At 46.1% G+C, this 25,951-nt stretch overlaps 2 protein-coding genes and 3 pseudogenes across 3 annotated transcripts in view; 2 read left to right on the top strand and 3 right to left on the bottom strand.

Moving 5' to 3' along the window:
- The window catches only part of LOC148022601 (alpha-mannosidase-like), a 172,534-nt gene that overhangs the window by 47,200 nt on the left and 99,383 nt on the right, over positions 1-25,951 (top strand). For both annotated transcript variants that reach the window (XM_087695562.1, XM_087695561.1), the window contains exon 12: positions 15,330-15,497. In XM_087695562.1, coding sequence (XP_087551688.1) covers positions 15,330-15,497 — 168 coding nt within the window. The remainder of the gene's footprint in view (positions 1-15,329; positions 15,498-25,951) is intronic.
- Positions 459-2,201, bottom strand: LOC148022606 (uncharacterized). Its single transcript, XM_087696536.1, has 2 exons — positions 1,872-2,201; positions 459-1,568 (listed from the first exon to the last, which is right to left on the bottom strand). The coding sequence occupies exons 1-2, from the start codon at positions 2,184-2,186 to the stop codon at positions 459-461; spliced, it is 1,425 nt and encodes a 474-aa protein (XP_087552662.1). The 5' UTR covers positions 2,187-2,201.
- Positions 3,045-9,711, bottom strand: LOC148022604 (uncharacterized; annotated as a pseudogene).
- Positions 7,537-8,054, bottom strand: LOC148022605 (uncharacterized; annotated as a pseudogene).
- On the top strand, positions 23,500-25,518 carry LOC148022603 (uncharacterized; annotated as a pseudogene).

Raw genomic sequence — 25,951 nt, 5'->3', positions numbered from 1 at the left:
TACCAGGAACGGGGAACGGGTACGGGAATGGGACCCCCCGAAACGGGGGGAACGCCCAAAGTTAGGGAACATGAACAGAGGGAATGGCATACATACATACATACATATATATATATATATATAGAGAGAGAGAGAGAGAGAGAGAGAGAGAGAGAGAGAGAGAGAGAGAGAGAGAGAGAGAGAGAGAGAGAGAGAGAGAGAGAGAGAGAGAGAGAGAGAGAGAGAGAGAGAGAGAGAGAGAGAGAGAGAGAGAGAGAGAGAGAGAGAGAGAGAGAGAGAGAGAGTTAGTTAGTTTAATGTCTACAACAGGCCAAGTTCGCCTATGAGACCAAAATGTTGCATACAAATGTCTGGGAGATTTCAAAAGTCCCAGTAAATTGAGTAGGTACAAAATGATATCTGGACTACATACAATCTAGAGGTACTCCCAGTGCGGTGTGGAACTACTCGTGGGGTGTTCATCCCAAGATGTCCCACATGGGTCGGTCTAGCATGGAGAGGCTAAAGCGGCGGGGCAGGGCCCTTCGATGGCGGCGTAGTATCCCTTGTATCTTCGACCAGTGTCTTTTGCGGGGACGGGGGCCGGCGGGGCGTGGTCGCCGGGCTTTACCTCTCGTCGTGGCTATTTCTAAGGTGGTCCCCGGGGGCCGGGAGGCCGGTTGGGCTGGTGGGGCCTCGGTGGTGGGGAGGGTAGCTGGTATTTGGTAGAAGTCGTTGAGTGTGCGTTGGTTGGTGGCTCCTTGTCTTTGCTCCGTGGTTCGTAGGAGGTGGTCTCTGTGGCGTCGTATTTCTAGTAGAAAGAGCCCCAGGCATCTCTGGTCTTTGAATTCCATCATCTTGGAGAGTGGTCCGAATCCTTCGCTGAATAGGCAGTGGAAGCGTCCCCGGATTTCGTAGTACACTGGGCATCTACAGATATAGTGTTCCTCTGTCTCTGGCTCGAGATGGTAGAGTTGACAGATTCGGTCTTCTGGGGGGAGGGGGTTGGCCCCATATCTGCCCGTTTCGACCCGTAGTTGGTGTGAGGACGTGCGGATCTGTCCGATGGCACTTCTGACCTCGTGAGACAAGTGTGTGTCCATGTAGCTTGGGTGGGTGATGAAGCCGTCCGAGGAGATATGCAAGAAGTGTTCTCGGTAGAAAGCCTTCTTGGTTCCTAGTTCCGATGTGGGGGTCACCCATGTCCTGGCAGTGTCTGTCTGGATGATATCCATTCTGGTGATGCGATTTACCTCCTCTCGGCTGAGCTCCAGGTGTGGGCAGTCTAGGCTATATTGTAGTGGAGGGAGGTGGTCCATGTGCAGGCCATGGAGCGGTAGCCAAGTCTCTGTTCGGGCATACCAGCACTCAGTGTCCCCTTGTGTTGCTAGCTCTTTGGATGACTTCAGGGCAAGTCTGGGGTACCGGTGCTGGGGCAGGTCCCATATTCGGCGCAAGAAGGTCACGGTTTGGAAGAGGGCCTCAGCCACGAGGGGCGGTGCCCCCAGCTCTGCGCGGATGATCTGGTGTGGTACGGAGGGCTTGCTTCGGATCATCCGTGAGATCATAAGTACTAGGGGTTTCTCCATCTGGTCCCATTCCTCATAGGTGGCCTCCTCCTCAGGCAGTGGCTGATCCTGTGGGGATGACTTCAGGGCAAGTCTAGGGTATCGGTGCTGGGGCAGGTCCCATATTTGGCGCAAGAAGGTCACGGTTTGGAAGAGGGCCTCAGCCACGAGGGGCGGTGCCCCCAGCTCTGCGCGGATGATCTGGTGTGGTACGGAGGGCTTGCTTCGGATCATCCGTGAGATCATAAGTACTAGGGGTCTCTACATCTGGTCCCATCCCTCATAGGTGGCCTCCTCCTCAGGCAGTGGCTGATCCTGTGGGGCCCTCCGCGTGTGGTAGAGATTGGACCCCCATATGGGAGCCCCGTACAGGAGGGTTGGTGTGACCAAGGTGTCAAAAAGCCAGAGTTTTGTCCGGGGTTCCTGGAACTGTATGCGGGCACATTGGTTCTCCATTGACCCGAGGGCTGCATAGCCTCGGGTTAGTCTATCTTCCGCGGCTTTTCTCAGGGTAAATCTCGGTCCAGAGAATGTAATCCCCAGATAGACGTATCTTTGGACCACGTCCACGGTTTCTCCACCGTATGTGAAGGGGGGTACCGACCGACGGAGCCGTTGGGTTGACTTGTTGAACACCATGACCTTGGTTTTCCCCAGGTTCACAGTTAGGTCTTTGTCCTGGCAGAAGGCCTGTAGTGCGTCCAGTTGGCGCTGCAGCCCTTCGGGTGTGCTGGAGATGAGGACTATGTCGTCCGCATATAGTAAGATAGGTATCAGTGTCCTTCCTAGGCTCGATCCCACCTCGCCCAATTTATCTATGTACTCTGAGATCTCATCAATGTAGAGGCCAAATAGGGTGGGCGAGAGTGGGCATCCCTGCTTGACTCCGATGGTGCTGGTGATCTCCTTTGACAGCCCTCCTGGTGCCCGAACTCGGCCCTTTACCGATTCATATAGTGCCAGTATCCCCCATCGTATTTTGGTTGGTACCTCCAGTTCTTGTAGTCTCTGCGTGAGCCTCGCTCGTGGGACTGTGTCAAAGGCCTTTCGGAAGTCCACGAAGCAGCAGTACACCCGTCTTCCATGCGCTCTGCCCTCCTCTATGATGGCTCTCAGTGTGAGGATATGGTCAAGGGTGCAGAACCCCCTCCTAAACCCTGCTTGTCCTGCTGCTCGGTGTTGGTGTTGCTCTGCCCACTTGCTCAGCTCGTGTTCCAGTATGGATCCATAGAGCTTGGCTAGTACATGGCCAACCATGACTGTTCGGTAGTTCGTGGACCTATGAGACCATGAGTTACAATCATGTGTATGATGGTACAACTGTCTAGGCAAAATATGTAGCACAAAGCAAAATAAGAAAGGAAACTAAGTATGGCTATGTGTAAAACATAGAGCTCTATCTAGTAACAATGAGCTCCAAATGGTACAATCTCATGTGGGTATGGAGGCCCTAGCTCTAGCTCGAGCAATAATCCCTTGTATCCACCTATAAAGGTGTCATCGATGTTTGTGTTGAGGCCTAGGACGTCTGAATCGGCTAAGCTGAACAACTCGATCAATCAGTACTCCTTGTTTGTGTGTGGATTGTGGCGGTGAGAAAGGCTCTCATGTGGATTGTGGCTGTAAGTGTATTGAAGTCTTCCAAGTCTCCTTTGCAAAGAAGTCTGTGAGCTGCCTCTGTGAAGGGCCTCGGTGTCCTGGAGCAGCTGTACTCCTGGGGCGCATGTCACGAAGCCGTCGTATCTCAAGAAGAAAGAGGCCAAGGCATCGCTGATTGGTAAAATCCATGACTTTGGATAGTGGTCCAAATCCGTCTCTAAAGAGATAGTGGAAACGACCACGGACCTCATAATACGTTGGGCAGTGGTAGATATAATGCTGCTCTGTCTCTGGCTCTAATTGGCATATTTGGCATATGCGCTCCTCTGGTGGGATGGATCTATATCTGCCAGTCTCAATCTCTAGCTTATGTGAGGAGGTGCGCAACTGGCCAATAGTACATCTGATCCCATGGGAAAGGTGGGTGTCCATAAAGTAGTGTGGATGTGACCAGTGTATTGAAGAGCCATAGCTTGGTGCGGGGTTCTTGGAATTGCACCTGTGGGCACATCCTCTCCAAACCACCTAGGGCTGTGTATCCGCGAGTCAGTCTAGTTTCTGTTGCCTCTTGCATAGAAAAGGTGGGCCTTGTGAATAAGACTCCAAGGTATGTTTAAGAATCCACATACTCCACCTCCTTAGATCCATATGTGAATTTAGGTGCTGATCTCCTCACCCACTGTGGTGTAGTATTAAATACCATCACCTTGGTTTTACCAAGGTTCATTGAAAGCCCACTGTCCAATGTCACTAAATTGATTGCTTATTATGCATTCTCTATTTAATAAATTCATGTCAATAAGTTGATGATGATCTAGCATGGCCATGAGACCATTTAGAGACCAATATTCCTAGTGCATCACTTAATGGGGTGATCAGAGCATTGTGATGGGGATATGTTGTACAGGCTGTATAAGTTATGAAAGGGGGAAGAAGTGTCTGTCAAGTGTAAGAGTGTACACAAGAACCAAGGAGTTACACATAAATGAAGATGGATTGAGTTCTAAGAGGAGGAAGTGCATTAGCATTGTGTATATGTATTTATGTGTGCATCCAGGGACGCCTGGGAATGTTTACTTGTGTGTAATGAGCATTGCATTCATTTGGGGTCATCCTCTCCCCTACAAGTCAAGGTTTAAGGTCTTTTCTTTCATTAAGAAAGACGAGAGAGAGAATTCTCTCACTAAGAAAGACGAGAAATGTGATCCTCTGGAAGTGAGGAGAGAAGTGATTTTCTCTTTCTAAGATCTAAAATGACACAAGCTTTTGTGTGGAATTCAATCTTAAGGTTGAGGCCGAAGGCAATCTAATGAACTCTTCTTATCTATGACTCAAGGTGGTTGCATGAACCACAAGTTAAGAGTACTGTTTAAAAAGTTGTTTTTTGGAAAATCCATTTTTAAAATATCTCGCAATAGAAAAACGATCTCTAAAAATGGGCCCTGTGGGTTATCGAAAACAATGAGATTTACAACTTTCGTGTTGGGCGTTTTTTCATCCAAACAATGCACAAAGAGATATCTTGAAATTAGTGCTGCAGAGTGGAACAACCACATCTTACATGAAGATTAACTCAACTCTCTCTCCAAGAAGAGAAACTCTTGAAAGCCTATAAAAGAGGAGGCTCTCCTTGGGTGTAAGGGAGAGGTGAAGGAAGCATCACTTTGCATGTATCCAAGAGGAGAAGAGAAGGTGCAAGTGTTGCGGAAGCCTTGCTGAAATTAAGTGCTGCGGAAGCTCTGTTGAAATTAAGTTCCAAGAGGAGAAGAGAAGGTGCAAGTGCTGCGGAAGCTCTGCTGAAATCAAGTGCCAAGAGGAGAGCCCTACACATATTGTGTAGGAGAGAAGGAGACTCAAGAAGGATCAAAAGGTGCCAACTTCCAAGTTGTGCAAGTATTAGCCGGTTGTATATCGTGCAAGGAACCGTGATCTTGTTTCCAAGATCTACAAGTAAGAACTGGCTTATGTGTAACGGAGGAGCTTGCTCCTTGTCAATAATATAACTTCAGAAAGGGGGGGGGACTGGCCCATCTTCCAGTCCCTAGTGTGTTGCCAATTTCTCTACCTCTCTCTCTACATCTTTATTTTCTCTCATCTATTCTCCCTCTGTGCCAACATAATATTCACCATATATATTTTAAGTATATAAGAAAGTCGAGCGTGTATCTCGGATTCTATAATAGTCCAAAGTATAGGAGTGTAATGCATCCAAGTGTCTTTGTAGACCCTCTGGAGAGTCAGCTATCAATATAATGTCATCTGCATACAATAGGAGAGGTATCCAAGTGCCAGCTAGTAGAGCTTCTCTATCTCCTTCCTGTAAAATATAATCAGCAATCCCATCAATGTACAGGCCAAATAATGTCGGAGAGAGGGGGCATCCTTGCTTCACCCCAATGGTGGAGGAAATAGGTGCCGAAAGGCCGTCAGGTGTCCGGACTTTGCCCACAACTCTCTCATACAATGCCAAAATACCCCAACTGAGTTCTTTCGGTAATTTTATGGCATGCAATCTATGTATGAGCCTGTCTCTTGGTACTATGTCAAAGGCTTTGTGGAAGTCCACAAAGCAGTAGTAGGTCCGTCGGCCATGGGCCCTTCCCTCCTCAATGATTGCTCTGAGTGTGAGGATGTGATCCAATGTGGAGAAGCATGTCCCTGTGCTTTAAGACCCCACGTCTCTGCCCACCTACTTAACTCATGCTCAAGGATGGAAGCATATAACATAGCCAATGTATGCCTAACCATGATAGTCCCGATAGTTACTGGGTAGAGTAGGGTCCCTTGACTTGAGGATAGGCACAATAGTGTTCGTGCTCCAGCTTTCTGGTAGGCCTTCACACATGGGTCTGTTAAACATGTTAGCTAGGAATCCTGCCACCAAATCTCTAGCATGGATGAAGTGCTCGGCTACTAATCCATCATGATCTTATGCCTTTTCTCTACTAAGTCTGTCAATGGCCTCTTAGACCCTACTTTCAGTAAAGAAAGTGGTGGTCTTTGGACAAGGTTCAAGTGGGTTAAGAAGAGGTGGTTGACCCTCCACAGTATAAAGACTAGCTACATACTCCTCCCATACAACAGTGGACATAATAGGTGTGGTCGGGCAATGCTCTCTGAAAAGCCTCCAAGCCTCTCCAGAGTCCTGGCTCAAGAATAACTGATATAGGTCTCACTCTAGGTGGGCCAAGAATGTTCTCTTCTTTCACTGTGTGAGGCGTTTAAAGAGTATCTATGTCTGTCTGTGGGTAGTGGACCCCAGTGCTACCTCTCTCTGTAGCTGTGCTCTGGTCTCACGGCATTGATCATCATACCAGCTATTTTGAGGTGTCACCCCGGTGGAGGCTCTCTGTGTGGGTCGTGAGTGTGGGAAGGCTACACCTGTAGCGATGTGTAGGGCCTCACTGAACTGCTGAGTCAGCTCCTGTAATGGAACGTCAGGGTCTGCATCATGTAACAATCTAAGGATCTCTGCCTCAGATATCCTCTGTCTCTTTGGAAAAGAGGTATCTCGGGTGTCGGTGAGCTGCATGATGAGTCTGCGTGTTAGTGAATTGGAGGTCGATGGTGAATGATAGGTAGGCATGATCCACTGCAACTCCGAGAAGGCGTGGACATACTGAGAGGTGGTGGATGTGAGATATGAGCATCAGTGGGGCAAGAACATAGTCTACTATGCTGGCACCGTGTCGGTGAGAATAACATGTGAAGGCGTCAGATAGGGGGTATCTAGCCATGCCATTGAGAATGGCCAACTTGTGTGTTGTGTCCATCTCCACAAGATATCTCCCATATTCGGTGACTTCCCCCATATCTTGAGATGTCCTCTCTAGCTATAGCTCTGACACATCCTGCTCCTGTAGCATCTCCTCAGATGCATCAAAGAAAGATACCTGATGGGAGGTTGTCCTGGCATTAAAGTCTCCTAGTAAGATAACCTCTCCCTCAGAGAACTCCCAAATATCCTCATCCAGAGCCACATATGGTGATTGCCCCTTGGGTGGGGCGTATCGGGACGTGATAGGGGGGAAATAGCATATGGAAACATACAAAGTGCGTTCCTCACCACACGCACTCTCACCCACATGTATCTGGCCTGTTCATCTCTATGGACTACCTGGATGATCTGTTGTAGCTCCTCCCTGAATAACATTGCCACTCCTCCTGACCCGCGATTACTATTGTGTGTGCGTGTCTCCTTCCTGCAAGCTAACTCCCACCTATAGCCTATCACCCGTGGAAGTGTAGTATGTGGTCCCTGATGTGTCTCTGAGTAGAACACTATATCTCTCCCTTTGAATGTCTCCTCAAAAGCTCCCACATCCAATCGGAGGGCTCCATTACACTTCCAAACTGCCACTGCAAGGCTGGTCCCATAGGTCTCACACTGTCATTTGTGGCGCCTCTCCATGACTACCACTCTCCCTCCTTTGTAGAAGGCGAGCTTGCCCTCCTCCCTGGATGCCTTAATTTTTGGCATGCACTCCTCATGTGGGCTAGTTGGGTTGGTGTGAGGTCGTCACCCAAAAACACATTGGTCCCCTTCAATGTACGGTGTTGAGCTAGGAAGTCTCTCCTAGCCTCCATGGTGGGGAAGCGGAGAATGAGTGCACACTCTTTTGAGCTCTCCCCTTTTGTGCTTTTCTTGCCCACTCTCCAAGCGGAGACATGTGTGCCTTTCTTAATATTCATTAACGTGTATAGCACCTTGGTGTCCTCATCCACTTTTTCATGCATCTTCAGCCCCGTCACCCGAACATTGAGTGCTCTCATTTTCCTTTTTTGTTCCTTCTCCAATGTGTCATTGATTATGGTTGTTGTAGTTGCGTGTGCTAGGTGTTTCCCCTTCTTTGCAATTTGAATCCATTGCTCCGCCTCCTCTACTTGTTGTTGGGTTTTCTTAAGCATCTTTGCCCAAGAAACAGCCTCCTTCGTCGTCGTCTCCTTTTTTTGGAGTTGTTGTACTTCGTCTTTGATGCAGGTGAGGTCCTCGGTCCTGCTAGGTTGAATTTCTCCTTCCTCTAGCTTGGGGCTGAGCTAAGTGTTAGTCAGTAGCTGGCTAAGTGATTGAATCTCCCCATCTTGGGCTTCTATCTTCAATTCCAGCTTTTTAATTTTATCATTCAGCTGCCTGTTCACTATGTCCAGTCCGTTGTCATACTCCTTGACTTTGTTGATGGCATTGGTAATTATCTGCTCTATGTGGACCTCCATTTTGGGGGTGAACTCCGTCTTTTTTGTGTTGGGCCTGTGGGGGAGCTCGATTCAGAGTTCAGAATAGAGGATAACCACTTTAGTGTATGTGAGGAACAACCATTTCATGAGAGGTTTACTGTTTGCAACAAGAGGGACTGTGGGACTAGGAGATGGTAGCAGGGAACTGGGGGTTGCAGAGGTGGTGGGTGGGGAGTTGATGGATGGCAGGAGAGGCTGGCGTTAGGTGGCGTAGATAAAGCAGGCGACGAAGCGCTGAGGTGGCGCAGGAGAGAGAGATAGAAAGAAGAAGAAAGAAGAAAGTTATATTAACATCTACAACAGGCCAAGTTGGCCTATGAGACCAAAATGTTGCATACAAATGTCTGGGAGATTTCAAAGGTCCTAGTGAAGCTAACATTTATGCTATGTTGAACTAAATTGAGTAGGTACAAAATGATATCTAGACTAGATACAATCTAGAGGTACTCCCAGTGCGGTGTGGAACTGCTCCTGGGGTGTTCATCCTAGGATGTCCCACATGGGTCGGTCTAGCATAGAGAGGCTAAAGCGGCGGGGCAGGGCCCTCCGATGGCGGCGTAGTATCCCTTGTATCTTCAACCAGTGTCTTCGGCGGGGACGGGGGCCGGCGGGGCGTGGGCGCCAGGCTTTACCTCTCGCTGTGGGTATTTCTAAAGTGGCCCCTGGGGGTCGGGAGGCCGGTTGGGCTGGTGGAGGCTCGGTGGTGGGGAGGGTAGCTGGTATTTGGTAGAAGTCGTTGAGTGTGCGTTGGTTGGTGGCTCCTTGTCTTTGCTCCGTGGTTTGTAGGAGGTGGTCTCTGTGGCGTCGTATTTCCAGTAGAAAGAGCCCCAGGCATCTCTGGTCTTTGAATTCCATCACCTTGGAGAGTGGTCTGAATCCTTCGCTGAATAGGCAGTGGAAGCGTCCCCGGATTTCGTAGTACACTGGGCATCTACAGATGTAGTGTTCCTCTGTCTATGGCTCGAGATGGCAGAGCTGACAGATTTGGTCTTCTGGGGTAGGGGGTTGGCCCCGTATCTACCCGTTTCGACCCGTAGTTGGTGTGAGGACGTGCGGATTTGTCCGATGGCACTTCTGACCCCGTGAGACAGGTGTGTGTCCATGTAGCTTGGGCGGGTGATGAAGCCGTCCGGGGAGATATGCAGGAAGTGTTCTCGGTAGAAAGCCTTCTTGGTTCCTAGTTTCGACGTGGGGGTCACCCATGTCCTGGCGGTGTCTGTCTGGATGATATCCATTCTGGTGATGCGATTTACCTCCTCTCGGCTGAGCTCCAGGTGTGGGCAGTCTAGGCTGTATTGTAGTGGGGGGAGGTGGTCCATGTGCAGGCCATGGAGCCATAGCCAAGTCTCTGCTCGGGCATACCAGCACTCAGTGTCCCCTTGTGTTGCTAGCTGTTTGGATGACTTCAGGGCGAGTCTGGGGTACCGGTGTCGGGGCAGGTCTCATATTCGGCGCAAGAAGGTCACGGTCTGGAAGAGGGCCTCAGCCACGAGGGGCGGTGCCCCCAGCTTTGCGCGGATGATCTGGTGTGGTACGGAGGGCTTGCTTCGGATCATCCGTGAGATCATAAGTACTAGGGGTCATTCCGTGTCCCATTCATGCCATGTTCCGGGCCGTTCCCTATTTGGAACGGTCGTTCCAGCAACGGGGCATTTTTTTTATTTTAAAAAATGTGTCGATCTTGTCCTATCCTGTCCTACCTCGCGCCAACTAGCATGCAACTCCCACCTCTCTCGCCTACCTAGCCCACCTCGCGCCTCTCTGGACTACTTGGCTTGACTGCTTGGCCGCCTGACTGCCAGGCCCGCCTCCCGAATCCCGCCTCTCCTGCCTGCCTAGCGCCTCTCTCTCTCTCGGTATTCTAGGCTGAGCAAGAACCTATAATTTCACGAATTATGTCTCTAATTTCACGAATTATGGTTGATATAATATATCTCTCTAGATTCTAAGACCTAAGTGTTGATTTTCTCTCTTTTTTTTCGTAAAAGGTAATTGTATTAATTACGAAGAAAGTACAAGTTTTCATGTGTCTACCCCATTGTGTGTAAAGAGGACACTATCTCTTTACAAGGACCTAAGTGTTGATTCTCTCTCTCTCTCTCTCTCTCTCTCTCTTTTTGGACCGAAATTTATCCTGAGAAAAGCCGCGGAAGATAGACTAACCCGAGGCTATGCAGCCCTCGGGTCAATGGAGAACAAATGTGCCCGCATACAGTTCCAGGAACCCCAGACAAAGCTTTGGCTTTTTGACACCTTGGTCACACCAGCCCTCCTATACGGGGCTCCCATATGGGGATCCAATCTCTACCACACGCGGAGGGCCCCACAGGATCAGCCACTGCCTGAGGAGGAGGCCACCTATGAGGGATGGGACCAGATGGAACATTCCACCAGCATTTCTTGGGCTTGGACCTCCCGGAACGCGTTAATCTGTTCCTAAGTGCCGGAATGGGCGTTCCTTGTTTCTATGAGAGCAAGTCTACAAGTAAGATGGAACCGCAAAGGAACGATGAGCAACCCATGTCTTTGGCCTAGGAAGGACCGGTACAAACTTGCATGTTAGCTTGATGTGGAAATACAAAAACCCACAAAAGAGATTAAAGTTTTTATTCCAAAGTTTCATAGTGAGATGCTTTGGGCTGAAATACAAAACCCTAGGGAAGAGTAAAATCTGCATACCAAAGTTTCATAGTGGGATGCTTCGGTGCCGAACAAAATAAAAGTAGAGCTAAGAAGAATAACATAGTAAAGTTTTATTGAGTAGTGGTTGTGGGAGGTATAGAGATAGAAGTTTGAGTATGCATATGTGTTGGGGAATAGTGGATTCAATCGGTATAGATTGGGTTATTGTGATTCCAGTGAGAGCTATGTGGGTCTTAGTGAGAGTGAAGGAGTCACTTATTGGACTGTTGGTCATTTATGCCCGAATGGCTGATGAGATAGGAGATAGTTTTGGAAGTCTCTACCATAGGTGGATCATTGGATAAATAATAGGGGGAAACTTTAATATGGTTGAGGTTCTTGAGGGCAAGAGAGACATATACATGGAAACTATAGAGGACGAGAGCAGGCTTCATGGGAGGAGTTACTATTTCAGATTAGAGGCTAGGACCCATGGTTCACAATAGAGTTTGGCAAGTCCACACATTCGCTCTTGTTCTCCAAGAGAGTAGGAGCTAGGATTTTCTCTAGGATTAACCGATTTTATGATTGGCCTTGTGATAGGGGTGGCATAATAGGAATCATACCTAGCAGGAACCTCTTAGACCACTCATTGATTCAACTTCTACTCTTTGAGAGAGTCGGAGGACACTATTTCTAGCCGGGAGAGTAGTGACTACCAAACCTGGTCCTTCTTGCGACTATGTGGTTCATCAGTTCTTGTGGGGTATTCTCTAGGTCATGCATTGGCCAGGTGAAGTGCCTTATTAGGAACTTCATTTGGTTTGGAGGAGACGGGAGCCCAGCTAGAGCAAAGGTTGCTTGGGATCTCATCATATAGCCTAGATTCAGGGAAGGGTTGGGGATCATAGACCTAGACAGCCAGAGCAAAGCCTTAATGGCTAAGCTCATTGGTAAGGGTTTGCTTCTAGGCGCAGAGGCTTGGAAGAACTTTTGATGGGGAGGATGTAGGCTATGACACCTACTCACGGAGGACCATGACAGCCTAGCATCCACTTGATTTTTCAAGAGATCAAGACCAGAGAGTTAGAGAGGAGCTTTGAGATTTGTGGCTGCCATTATTAGAGCATGGAGATTTGTATTATTGGGGCTTTACCAGCTAACCCCCCAATTACAATGGAAGAGAAGAGAAGGCAACCTCTTGTCGTCAATCACTTTTTGACATTAGGATCTGGCCACACTCTTGGACAAAGGACATACTTATCATGGGGGATATTTTCTTTACAAGTTGTATTAGTGGGAGATTGGTTTGCATTCCAGGAGTCACCACAAGAGGGTTAGAGATAGAGACAACAAGGCGTGAGGGGAGGTAGAGTTATGATTCAGGATGTGATGAAGGGAGTTCCACTAGATTGGTGGATAGATATAGGTACCTCTCAGACTTGGATCAGTCCCTTCTCTATTGGGGACATTCTTCCAACAGTCTTTGTGACTAGCAGAGACATGACATTTACTTTTATGGTTGAGGAGGATGGTCGTCTCTAGCAAGAGGACCTTGACCCGACAACATTCATTGGATGCTCTAGACGGAGGATCAGAGTAGTGGCCCACTACCAGAAGAAGTGGCACATTGACCCAGATCCAATCACCTATATGGTAGATGGATGGAGGTATTGGACTTACCAGAGGAGATCTCTATAGAGATTATAGTGGGATCTTGGAGAGTAGGTGTGGAGGGATCTGTAGACTATATGATGTGGCCGTCTTTGGCTATATTACTAGGCTTGGGAGGAGAATACAGATGTGTCCGTCTTTGGCTATATTACTAGACATAGAGACATTGCCTGTGGGATTGCACTAGAGCCTAGGAGGTTTGGAGGAGAGCCCTCATGATGATATTTCACACCATAGTAGAGATCATGGTGGCAATCTGGAGGGCCGTAGCATGGGCCACAAATGGAGGCCCAATGTGTGGCTATGAGGATGTTGAGGGGGGACTATTCTTTTCTCATCATTGGACATCATTTGAGTAGGATCCCCACTCTAGAATACTTGCAAGCACAGTGGATCCAGGGACATCGCCACAAATGGGAGTTGATTGTCAGTATCATAGCTTGGTATATTTGGACTGCGAGATGCAGCCACCCTATTCACCTTCTGGATGTATCCACTATGGAGACTCTATTAAGAATTTAGACAGAGATCATTCATACTCTTCGTGGGAGATGGGAGAGGATGCAGGGTAGCTCTGAGAGGATGAGGAAGAGAAGAGAGGCTTTTCTGCAGACATGGAATTTGGGCACTTTCTTCCATATTGCCCCTCATAGGGTTTGGCATTACAGCCCACCGTATTGGTTGTTCACACAACGATTGTATTTGTGATGTACTTACTCTTCATAGAGCTCCTTGTACTTTGTATTTTACCTGGGACTTTTTGCCGAGGTGTTATTAATAGAAATTTCTATGCTTGAAAAAGAAAGTGGTGAAATTAGACTTGTTGAAATGAGTCTCAGTCATAAAGGCATTCTTGGCTGTAGCAACTGGAGTGTTAGTGCTGAGTGAGAATTAGGATGGGTAGGGTCGGGGAAAGGAGTACACTCGGGAATTAATCCTAGAGTGCCCACCATGGATGTGAGATGTGTGCATAGTGGATTTGTAAGGGGGAATGAATTGATTGGGCATAGGCATGGTAACCGCATGAGTAGACCAAGGAGGATGGATAGGCATATTGTAAGCAAGGGACGGAAATCCTTGCATTAGTGACCCATGGAGGATGTGAGGATGCACCATAAGGAGAGGATGGATATCCTTGTATCCGAGGAGTCATAGGTGCAAGTCTAGGGGGAGTGAGGGGCATACCCAACACAACCATTCTAGGATAAACAAATGTGCTCACTTGTAGGTATGTACAAGGTATAATGTTTAAGGGTGGTATTCGTGACAATGATGTGCTAGTGTGTAGAGCGGCATTCACGTGTGGAACTGAAAAGGAAAAAGTGCTAGGAATGAAAATCTAAGTTATTGTAAGCAGATGAGAATTCTAAGTACGATCCTCAAGAGGGAGGGGCAAGAAGGAATTAAGAATGAGTACTGAGTACTACAAAGTCCATGCTCAAATGAAATAGAAGGTACAATGTTAGGTATACTCGTGGATGTACGCCTGCTTTGAGAGCTTCCTTGATTGACATCACACTATTCAAAACTTTCATGATCTGGATTGTGCACTCCAAAAGGAGAAACAAGGGAGGGTTTTGTTTCATATGGTTCAAAAGGATTATACAAACCTGACACTTGTGAGAGTGCACAATGGAAGAGGAACACGGACACGGAGAGACAAGCAGAAGATAAAGACAATAGGAATGGAAGAGAAATATGTTTGCAAGCCCTAGCAAATCTGGAGAATCATGTGCTTCCACTGGTCATGCTCCAGGGTAGAGAGGTCTTTCACCCACATACCATTCCATTTTAAGTCAAAGAAATTACAAATCGCTTCAAGTTCCAATATGTAGATTCTAGTGTCTGAGCACCCATAAGCTAGAGTCTGTTGCGATTGCCATTAAGAATGCTGCTTCTAGATGGGATGGAATTTCATAGTTTGCATCCGGAAAGGGCATACATGCTTAGAAAGAATTGGTATGTTTCTACCTACCCCTTTTCTGAGTGACTTTATGCAAACTCCTTTGCATGCTATGTCTCCTCAACTGCTAGACATTTAAGTAAACTCTTCAGTTACATTCCCATGTCAGCTATAGTAAGAGCTCTTGTATGGAAGGACAGTATCACTGCATGCTTCAAAAATCTCCAGACCTAGCATGGTAGGCTCTTGTGAGGCACAGCCACTGTTGTAGGTTATATGCTCTATTTAGTTGATGTTCAGGTTTCAGAATGGGAGGTGTTCTTGCTTTGGGTATAGTACGTATCTTATGTTTCTCATTTCTGGTCCCTATTGTATATATCTTTTAAATTTCAGTCAAGCTTTTGTTGGAAAATACTTTTTGCTCCAACGTCTGCATGTTAGAGTTTTCAAACGTATATAGCACGAACAGAAATCTCAGTTTGCTGTTTTTATAATATAGTTCTCAAAAGTTGCAAAGCACAGGAGCCACTAAATCATGTAAGTTGAAATCACTAGTGACTGAGGTGCCAGTCAACAGTACTGCTAATTCAGACTTTTACAAGGCACAGTAGTTCTGTGATGGATGACCATCTGTACAAACTTTTTGGCAGCACATTCATGTATACACAAAAAGAAATTTGCAGCACCCCAGGGGATGTGTTTAACAAATGTGAGTAAGTATTTGTTGTTCGCATAAATTTGTCTACCAGGTAGCAAGGCAACTTGAGTTCATTACGGGCAGAAAGAAGTTTGGACCAAATACTGATTCTTTGGAGGAAGCGATGGCAATCCTTCAGCATCATGATGGTGTTAGTGGCACAGAAAAGCAGCATGTTGCAGATGATTATGCCAAACGGCTTGCTCAGTCATCTAGTGAGGTAAGCAAGCTCCTCTTACATTATCTCTTATCTTGCTTGTTTAGTATTGAAACCTTGATCTTGGTCTTTCTGAGGTTCACTGGGAGGTCTTTGTTTGTGCAAAATGCCTGTCAAGCATCTTAATGCTGCTGTAAACCCTCAGGAAAGTGTGAGCACTATCATTAGCATGCAACAAGATAGGTATATATCGACTCCAGTGAGTCTTCCATTATGGCTTTCAACACTGTCTATGTAGTTTGTGATCTTGTTGATTAAAGGACAGGTAGTATTGGCGATAGTAGGCACTTTGCTTCACTCAATTTGTGCTGGTCACTGTGTCTGATAGGCGATAGCCTTTCGGTGCACACACCCTTCTTATCACCGAATAATATAAAGCATATATATGCCACTGTATATCATCTAGTACCCCGATTTCTTGTGGTCTTCTCATATGCCTGGTTTCACAGCGCCGAAGGTTTTGTGAAAATCTACAAAACAACAAAAAATTCTTTTTCTATGATTGCTGCAAGTATAAGTATTATATGGTCTAATGCAGTAAACCATTTCTGAAACCAGAGTCTTCCCTGTAGCTATCTGCCACATGGTCAATTATAATATTTCCATCATTGTGAAGTGATCAGCCCAACTATTTGGCAAACTCTGAAAATGGCTATTAAACATATGTACCAAGACCGAGGCTGTTAGCTAAGAAATGCATTACATGCTGTTTAGCCTCTTACCCTAAACTCAAAACTCAAAATACAAAAACACAAACACAAACAAAGAGAGAAGGAGAACTCTGAAGTGAATGAATCAATACAGTAAATGAATGTAAGGGTGTACTGAATACTCAAGGGCAGAGCAGTAGAGTGTCGGAGTGTGATGTCCACTAGAGACGGATCCCGAGTGTTGTAACCACCAGTTGAAGATGACAGAGTGCTGAATAATGAAGGGCAACAGCTTGGTCAAAACACAGCAATTGTGGTGGCTGAAATCTGGTAAACGCAGCAATGTACCACCAGAGAAGGCTAAAAACAGGTCAGTAGAGGCAGAGAACTATCAAGCAGCAAGAGGAGAGGTGTGGGCTGATGTAGGCCACCTGCTAGATAGTGCAAATGTAGGTACTGCAGCAATTACCTAGTAGGAGAGATGGCCGCAGCTTGTTGCCTGGTACCAAATGCTGAAAACACAGGCTGATCAGGTGCTATGATGATGCAACAAATGGAGACCTCCAAACAACAGGGCGATGGCTGAAAACAAGCCGCCTAGGGCTAGGTGGTTGATGGCTGAAATTTGCACAATAGAGTGAGAAACCTGCATGAAAGGATGAAGACTGAATGATGGCAACCTGTCTATTTATAGATGAGGATGGATAGCCACTACCTCACCCCAAAGGGTATGAAAACGACCTCAATGCTCCAACATCGATTGGGCCATCTCTAGCATGGTTCGATTTTCACGCTCCACCACACCATTGTCTGAAGGTGTGTTCGGATGGGTATACTTCACCTATATGTTGTGATCCTTGCAAAACTGAGAAAAGAGGTTAGAAGTAAACTCTCCACCATGATCTGCGTGTTCACCACGAACTATGTTTGTGTCTAGACAAACACCTTCCACTTGCAGAAACGGGAGCATGCCTTGCTCCTGTACACTAGAAAATAAGGCCACACATAACGATTGAAATCGGCTATAATTAGCATCAAATACTTGGCCTTCTCAAGGGAGGCCATGCTCAGCCTCGTAGGGAGTCATGTCTTGTAATACAGAAGTTGGGGAGCGGTCGTGGATGTGAACCACAATAGCCGCTGCCTCATTCCAAAGGGTATGAGAAAGACCCTGATGCTACATTATTGATTGGGCCATGTCTAGCATGGTCCAATTCTCATGCTCCACCACACCAATCTCTGAAGGTGTGTTGGAATGGGTATCCTCCACCTGAATGTTGCGATTCTTGCAAAACTGAGAAAAAAAATTAGAAGTAAACTCTCCATCATAATTTGCTCGTACGCCACAAACTATGAAGGTAGTTTGTATCTCGATAAACACCTTCCACTTGCAAAAATGGGAGTATACCTTGCTCTTGTACGCTAGAAAATAAGGCCACACATAACGACTGAAATCGGCTATAATCAACATCAAATACGTGACCTTCCCTAGGAAGGCTGTACCCATAGGCCCGCAAAGGTCGGTATGAACCAAGTCAAGCCAAGTAGAAGCCCTCTAAGTGGCAACTTGGGGATGTGGTTGTCTATGTTGCTTGCCCGTCAAATAGCTAGGGCACAGAGTGAATAGGAGGGAGATCAAGAAGTCCCTCTACCATCTTTTTCTAAGAAGCCCATTGTATAGCATTAAAATTTAGATGACCATAATGAGTATGCCAAAGCAACCTAAGCTGGTGGAAAGATCTCGCAGCTAAGGTTGAGAGCATGTAAAACCCACCCTCTTGCGATCCGTCTATCCAAAGAACAACACCTTTAGAAGCATCCTCCATTGTCACCACATCTTGTGTAAATACCACATGGGTACCAAGCCATGTAAGACCATGAATAGACAATAGGCTAAAACATGAATTCTGTACATAGAGAACGCTGGTTGAAGAAGATTGCCTATCTAGCAATAAAGGAATAGTCCACACTTCTTGAATGGGAACGATAGAGTTGTCACCAATCTTTGGCACTTACACCTTGAAGCCAATCTTGTCAGTAGGTTGTGTGAGAAGAGGCCCTGCTATCGATGAGCGAAGGCTTCTCCTGAGCAAAAGAAGCAAGAGCTGTATCCTCCTCGCAAATACATGCACAAAGACGGAGTCTGTTGTCACTAGAGGAACCTTCATATCCTTCTTGTTTGGCTTCAAATGGGGGTACTTTTGCTAGCATTTCTCCTCGGGATGAGTGTCCTTCCCAGACAGTGTGGGCACTTGGACTTCTTGTCCTCCTTCTTATCTTTCTTGTTCTCTTGCTTCTTGTCCTTGGCCTGCGCCTTCTTCTTCTTCCCTTCACCTGTACTTGTAGTAAAGGCCTTGGGGGAGCCAGAACCACTGGCTCCAACATCTCTAAATCACTCGTCATGCTCCAGGACAAGCGGTGAAAGCTCCTCCCATAAGAGTGCCTCGTGGGTCCTCAATGTGATAAGGTTGGTGTAGAAGACATCGAACCGAGGAGATGGCAGCTGGGTCAAAAGGATCATAGCCATGACTTTAGAGGATATCATCTGACCAAGAGAGGCAACCTCATCTCTTATGTCCTCCATCTTTGTGATGTGCTCCTTCGTAGAGGAGGAATCATCAAGATTGAGCATCTACAACTTCTTCTCAAGGGAAATCTTATGGGCAAACATCTTATGTTGATACAAAGATGCAAGCATCTTCCACACTTCCACTGGCTGCAGTCTTCAACTCGCAACCATGCACAAGGATAGAATCCTGCAAACTCATAAAGATAAAGGATTGGGCTCGAGAGTTGAGCTGATTCCACAAGGCTGCTCGATCCATAGAAGTCCCATTTGTTGGATCCTCCTTAGGAGAGGGGGTGGAATCTGAAACAAGAGCCCAAAGATTGAAGGTGTGGAGTATGCACTCCACCTTACATGCCCACAATGAATAGTTGAAACCATCGAGTTCGTCTTCTTTGGGTGATGAAGGTAAGACATGCATCTGCATTGAGGGTATTAAGGATGGCATTTTCATTGAGGATGGAGCCTTTTGTGATAGATGAATAGAAGGGGGATGGGTGCTAATGGGCAACTCCTCTCGCTAACTATAATTGTGATAATGGCGTCTTTGTTCAGAAGTGTGTTTGGAAAGAATCTCCTTCTCTGAGTCATCAAAGTGCATGAATTGATAAGATATCTTTGATCCTACTATCTCTTAGAAAGCTGCTTCTTGCACTGGAAAGTTGTTGCCTTTAAAACACAAATTTGCATTTGTTGCAAAACACAGAAAATAGGGGCCGCTTGATACCTGTTGGATGTTGTTGCTTGGTCCAGGATGTTGTCCCTTGGCTGTCAGGAAGGTCAAATGAGTAGTGGACCACCTATATGGGTTGTAAACGCAGTAAACGTTGGCTAAAAATCCATGTTTTTAAGATCTGGGCTGCTTCTCTCTGATGAAAACTTGCTCTTCTACAAGAAATCTGCAGATCGTGTCCTCACTTAGGCGATGATACCTGTGAGAGTGCACAACGCAAGAGATGCATGAACACACACACACACACACACACACACAACGAGTAAAAGATGAAGGAATAATACTACACTAATTGAAGAAGAATACTCATGCAATGGGGATGGACTAATGAGTCCCAGCATATAGCCCAAAGCATCAGTGAGGGTACGAGATTAGGCTGATGACGATGGCAGCACGAAGCAGAGAGAGTCGGAGTGTGTACTTGCAAATGGAAGAATAAAAATTGAAGAGTGTGTGTGTTTGCCAAGTAGGGGGTGTGGCTATAAATAGCTAAATCACTAATAAATTGACTGACTTGCTTTTGTATGGGCCATAAATGCTGGCCAACCAGCATTAAATGCTGGTCATTGAAGAGAAGAATGTCAGAAAAATTGGGGAGACCTCGGAAAAATCCCAGATGACAATGACAATGTTTGGCAGGTGTAGGCAGACTGAGGAAAGTAGAAACTAGCCTAGAAATGCACATAGAAAGCTGACAAATAAAGAAAATACACCTAAATTGCTAGAGCTTCTATGTCTCCTGTCAGACTCTAACCGGAGCTCACAACTAGGAGATGAGAGATTGACAAGACTAACAGAGGCAAGCTAACAACAACTCCCTATGAAAAATAGGTTTTCAACACACTGCCAGAGATTGTTTTTTCACACACTGTTAGAGATCGGGCTGTGTGGAAGAGAAGGGTCATACCAAGGACTAGGGTCTTCCTCCTAGAAAACCTCAGCACACTACGGCAACATGCTCCACTGTAGCTGGCCAGCCTAATAGGGCTTTGCTTCTCACTACTACCCCATTTGCTCCTTCGACCCCCAGTGCTGCTAGACATGTGGTAGCTGGACAACCTTAGTGGCCATCCTTCTCTACTTGTGAGGGGTTGTCTAATTGGTCTGCTAATACTGATCCCATTGCACTTTACGCATCCACTTCACATTCACCTCTATCTAGGAGTACCTCACCACCATCTCAGACATTTCATTGGCAGAGCCTTGCTAGTGGGCATACACAATGGTGGTGATTAGCTCCATCTTTGTGCTTTTAGGTCTTTAGGCTATTGAGTTGGGCCCAAAGAATTTTGTCCTTAGATTTTCCTTCTTAGGTCTTCTGCAACGTTTGCTCACACACACATACACATTTGCATCATTGCATCGTTCATTCCGTTAACTTTTCATTTTAGTTTAGTTTTGTTTTTGGGAGCATCTCACTACTGACCTTTGTGCTTGCAACTCTTAATCTCTTTTGTAGGGTTTTTCTTTTTGGTATAGAGCTAATATGTAGGTTTGCACTAGTCCTATCTAGGTTGGAGACTTGGGATGCACACTGTTCCATTCATGGTTTCATCATCCTGGGAGTTTTGCTCTTCTAGCAATATGGAGGCTTTCCCTCTCGCGGTAGATCGTGCAACATTTCTCTTGATGCTATCATGGCGGTGACTTTTATCTTGATCTTCTAGGTGGGATGCTTCCTCACATCCTGGTTCTCAGCACCACACTCGAAGACCGATATCTAGCTTCTTTTCCTCCTTTGGCATTGACATCCAAGGTTGAGAGGGGATTGCTACCCTTCTTGGTATTCTATAGGTTTCAGCACTTGCCTTTGATATCGGTCTCCCCCCCTCCCCCTCTCCCCCCGATTGTACCTTCTTTTGCATTGCATGATTTCATCATCTTTGTAAAGGGCGCTTGAGCAACTGAACAATTTTCCCATGAGGGACACTATCCAAGTGGCACTTGTTGCATGAGCATTTCACAACATGTAGAATTCTCATTGTGTAGAGCACCACTAGACAGATTCTAAGCTATTTCCACCAACGGTTTACAACACACCACCATTACTTCATCACCCTTTCCGCGTCATTGACATCCTTGAGTGGATGGGTAGCTTGTCTGTTTTGTGATGGGTTGGACCTACCTAAACCTTCTCATTCTCCCGTATGGTACAGATACTTAATCGACCGCAAACCATCTCTCAACACATCTTTAAAAAAATAATCTGTGGTTCCATCCACCTTTGTAGGACTTGGTAGGCCACTGGGTAGCCCGCGTACTCTCTTTGTTGGATGCCCTACCCTCTCTAGGGTGACTACTTGAACTCCCTTGTAAGATAACCATGGCCTTTGTAGTCTTGGTAGGCCATTGGGTAGCCATTGTGCACCCTTTGTCCGGTGCCTTGGTTACTTTGGGGTGGAATGCCTTGGGAAAACTTGGGTTGGCCTTCCTTTCTAGCCCTCTTTTGGGCGTGAGAGGGGGCGTTGAGCTAAGACATGCATTACATGTTGACTAGCCTCTAAAACAGCCCCGAAACATGCTTATTCAATGAAAAACGCAAAAAAGGTGCACGGTTTGAGAGAGTTTCTGTGAGACCCTAATTTGGGAGGGTCCATCCTCATCTATAAATAGACAATCTGCCCCCATTCAGTCTTCATTCTTCGTGTGTAGGTTTCTCTCTCTATTGTGTAGATTTCAGCCATCACCAAATTACCTTCTTCTCTCCAGCCGTCATTGACTGCAGCCCATCAACCTAGGCAGCCTGTTTTCAGCCATTACCTTCTTGTTTGGAGGTTTCCATTTGCTATGTCATCGTAGCACCTAATCAGCTTGCATTTTTTGTATCTGGTGCCAAGCGATAGGCTGCTGCCATCTCTCCCACTAGGTGGTTGCTGCAGTACTTGCATTTTGCTATCTAGTGAGCCGCCTACACCTCTCTTGTTGTTGCATGATAGTTCTCTGCCTCGGGTGACCAGTTTTCAGCCTTCTCTGGTGGTACATTGCTGTGTTTACTAGATTTAGGCTCCCGATTGCTGTGTTTTGGTGACCAGTGTACTGCCCTTCATTATTCATCACTCTCTCATCTCTGACTGGTGGTACATCATGGAGAGCTCTAGCATAATTATTCCGTAAATTAGGTGCCACAATCTCGATGGGTGGACGTTTCTTGTAGAGCATCCTCCTAGCTCTCTTGCTTTCTTGGCCCAAGAAGAGTTTGTACATGTGTTTCTTAAGCTTATTGAGGTAGTTGTCCTTCTTCCTCTACACTAGACTTCCAAAGAGTCCCTTTGTCTGGGTATGTGTACATTTAGCTTCATTGGAGTCAGGTTCCAATCTCGGCATCCTTTTGTGTATTATTTGTATTGGGGGGCTATGTATTGTGCATCTCTATGTGGCATAGTAGCAAGGGAACGCCGTTCCACCCGCTTGGGAACGTAGGAATACGTGCCACACCAAAAAATGCCAAAGGAACGCGGGAACGCTGCGTGGGAACGCCTGTGAAGGGGGAACGGCCGGGGGAACGTGGGGAATGCTGGCGGGAATGCCTGTGAAGGGGGAACGGCTGGGGGAATGTGGGGGAACGTGAAAGGGAACGTGGATGCTGCCGTTCCCCAAAGGGGAACGTTAAAAAAGTGACCGATACTATTGCGACTGCCGAAAGTGGCCACGAGGTGTTTGGATTGTGGCGATTGGCGTGCAAACTGTCGGACTGTTGGGAGCAAGGCATTGTGTGCTGCGACTTGCGTGCATCCGTTTCAACCTCTAGGTAAGAGAAAACTGCCCACTGGACTGCATTCTCCTCTCTCTCTCATTTCAGAATAATTACAGCTCTCTCTCTCTCTCTCTATCTTAGGTTTGTTTTTGCAGATCTCTCTCTCTCTCTCTCTCAAAACAAGCTTAGAGCCTCAGATTTTACTGTTTACAGCTATTAGCCTTTTCTTTTACTAATTACAGCTCTCTCTCTCTCTCTCTAAAACAACTCTGTTTTCACAATAGTCTCTTTCTCTCTCTTAAAACAGGGTGAGTCTCATGGAGGGTTGACTAATGCTTTTGATTCTTGCATTTGTAGAAGTCATGGCTTCCTCGGGATCAAAGCGTTCGGGCAATAAGGGATCTCAGCCTAGTTGGTGGGACGAGGTTGAGAAAGTGGATCATTATGCATCAAAGGGAGGTGCAAAGAAATGGAAATGCAAAAGGTGTGAGCAACTGAAAACATGAGGATCCAATCGTGTGAAGCAACACTTATGTCATGTTGACATCGGAGCCCAAATAAATTTCTGCCCAAATTCCATACTGGAAATGCGAAGGCAGCTCTTGGCAAAGTACCAAGTGAAGAAGACAAAGTATGTGCAAGGAAAAAGCAAGCAATTGATGCATCTTTTTTTCTTGGACAAGCTGATGATATAGTCATGGGTGATGGAGCCATGCATGGGGGACTTGGAACTTTTGCATCCTCACAATCCCATCATGGAAAATGTAGCAAGCAACAAACCTTGGGAATAGCTTGGGGTCCTTGTAAAAAGGACAGGGTGGATGCAACTGTGGCAAGGTTTTTCTACCATGATCATGTTGCATTCAATGTTATAAGATCTCCCTACTTCCTTGAGATGGTCCAAGAGATTGCTAAGTATAGTCCAACCTATAAGCCTCCATCATATGAGACACTGCATACCACTTTGTTGCAAAAGGAAAGGATACAATTGAATGTGCTTTGGCAACTGTGCAAGAATGTTGGGTGAAGAATGGTGTCTCTTTGATAGCAGATGGGTAGAGTGATACTCGAAAACGGTCCATCCATGGGATGGTTGCTTATCCCGAGGAAAGATGCAATTCATTTCCTCACACGATGCCTCAAGTATAGGAAAAAGTGCAGATCAGCTTGTGGAGGAATGTGCGGAAGGTGTTGAAAAAGTTGGGGTTGAAAATGTAATCCAGTTTATTGCTGATGGTGAGGCAACAAATAGGGTAGCAAGTATGAGACTTGAGGAGAGATATCCACACATCACATTCAGCCCATGCTTTGCTCATTGTTTGAGCAATTTGTTGAAAGACATTGGTAGCTTGTCATGGATTGATCCCTTCATCCAAAAGGGCAAGGATATAATCAGTTTCATCCAAAGTCATCAGTTCATTCTTAGTGAGTTCCGCAGGAGATCACCTAAAAAAGATCTCTTAAAGTACTCTGAGACGCGCTTTGGCTATGACTTTCTTATGACAAAGAGACTTGAGAAGGTAAGCTTACCCCTGAAGCAATTGGTGGTAAGTAATGAGTGGATGGGATGGGCTACTTTTAGATCAAGGGCTGGTATAGCAGTGGAGAACATCATACAAGATCATGCATTTTGGAATGAATTAAAAAGCATCAATATTGTCATGAAGCCAATCATGTGCTTGATGCGAATTGTAGATGGACGAGAGCCATGCATTGGAAAGGTCTATGAGGGGGCAGATTGCATGATTGAGAAGCTAGGACAGCTTGGTTTGGATGATGCAAAGGATTAAGAAGTCTGAGATTTATGTGAGGCAAGATGGAATGCTTATCACTCACCTATGCATGCAGCAGCATATGTATTAGATCCAGAGTGCCAAGGGTGTGGTCAAGAGAAGGATGAAGAGGTAATGCAGGGTTGGGACATGGTGCTTTCTAGGTTGGTTCCCATTGATACTAAGAGAAGATTGGTGAAAGATCAGCTTGGTTTTTATAGAAACAAGTTACGAAGGTTTGGGTCAGTTGATGCACAAATAGATCGGTTTAAGATTGGGGCTGCCTTGTGGTGGGAAGATTATGGGGCACATACACCTGAGCTTCAAACATTGGTAATGCAGATTTTGTCTCAAGGTGTGATATTTGTTAGTGCAAACTTGCGCTTGCTTGCAGATGTGGCTTCCCTCAAGGCAGAAAAGTTTATAGCTCTTGATGAAGAAGAGTCCTTTGATGATGAGGATGGGGAGACACCTATGCCTACACATATGGCCGATGATCAAGATGCTTTGGAACTTGCAAATGCTGATTTTGATGATGATATGGCTTTCTTAGACAATGTGGATGATAGTCTTTTGGATAGTCTTGTTGCTAGTGGCAGCCATGTATGATCCAATGGTTACTTTGAGAGACTTTCAAATTCCAAGTTGCCTTATTTTGTCAATTATACTTGTTACTTGATGCTTCTTGACTCTTTTATGTAGTATAATCCTAGATTATCATCTATTTTGGATCTTATAAGTTATGTGCCATTTCAATGTAACCATCCTTTCATCTATGAAAAAGACTATCATGTTTTGCAAATTGTGCATGTGTTTTTCAAAGAGCTTTTATGAAATATATAAATGAATAGTTTGAAATATATAAATCATATATATAGTACAAGTCGTTCCCCTTACGTTCCTGTTCCCCTTGGGGCTTCACTCTCGTTCCCTTAGGACCCTGCGTTCCCATTCCCGTTCCATTGCTACTATGCTATTTGGCTCTATGGAAGGTCTCTACCTATGGTGGATCCACATCTTTGTCTATAGTGTGCTTTGTTGT

Source organism: Lygodium microphyllum, chromosome 16, assembly GCF_053477565.2.
Source record: "Lygodium microphyllum isolate KBCC chromosome 16, Lygodium_microphyllum_v1.1.10, whole genome shotgun sequence".
Classification (NCBI taxonomy): domain Eukaryota; kingdom Viridiplantae; phylum Streptophyta; class Polypodiopsida; order Schizaeales; family Lygodiaceae; genus Lygodium; species Lygodium microphyllum.
Note: the sequence above shows the minus strand (reverse complement) of the source record. Positions and strands in the feature narration are given on the sequence as shown.

Bases quoted from the DNA above. Each gene is read 5' to 3' on its own strand.
- LOC148022606 (XM_087696536.1), bottom strand. From the start codon at position 2,186: ATGGTGTTCAACAAGTCAACCCAACGGCTCCGTCGGTCGGTACCCCCC. The intron at 1,569-1,871 runs GCCCCACAGGAT...GAATGGGACCAG, and splicing joins ATCTCTACCACACGCGGAGG to ATGGAGAAACCCCTAGTACT.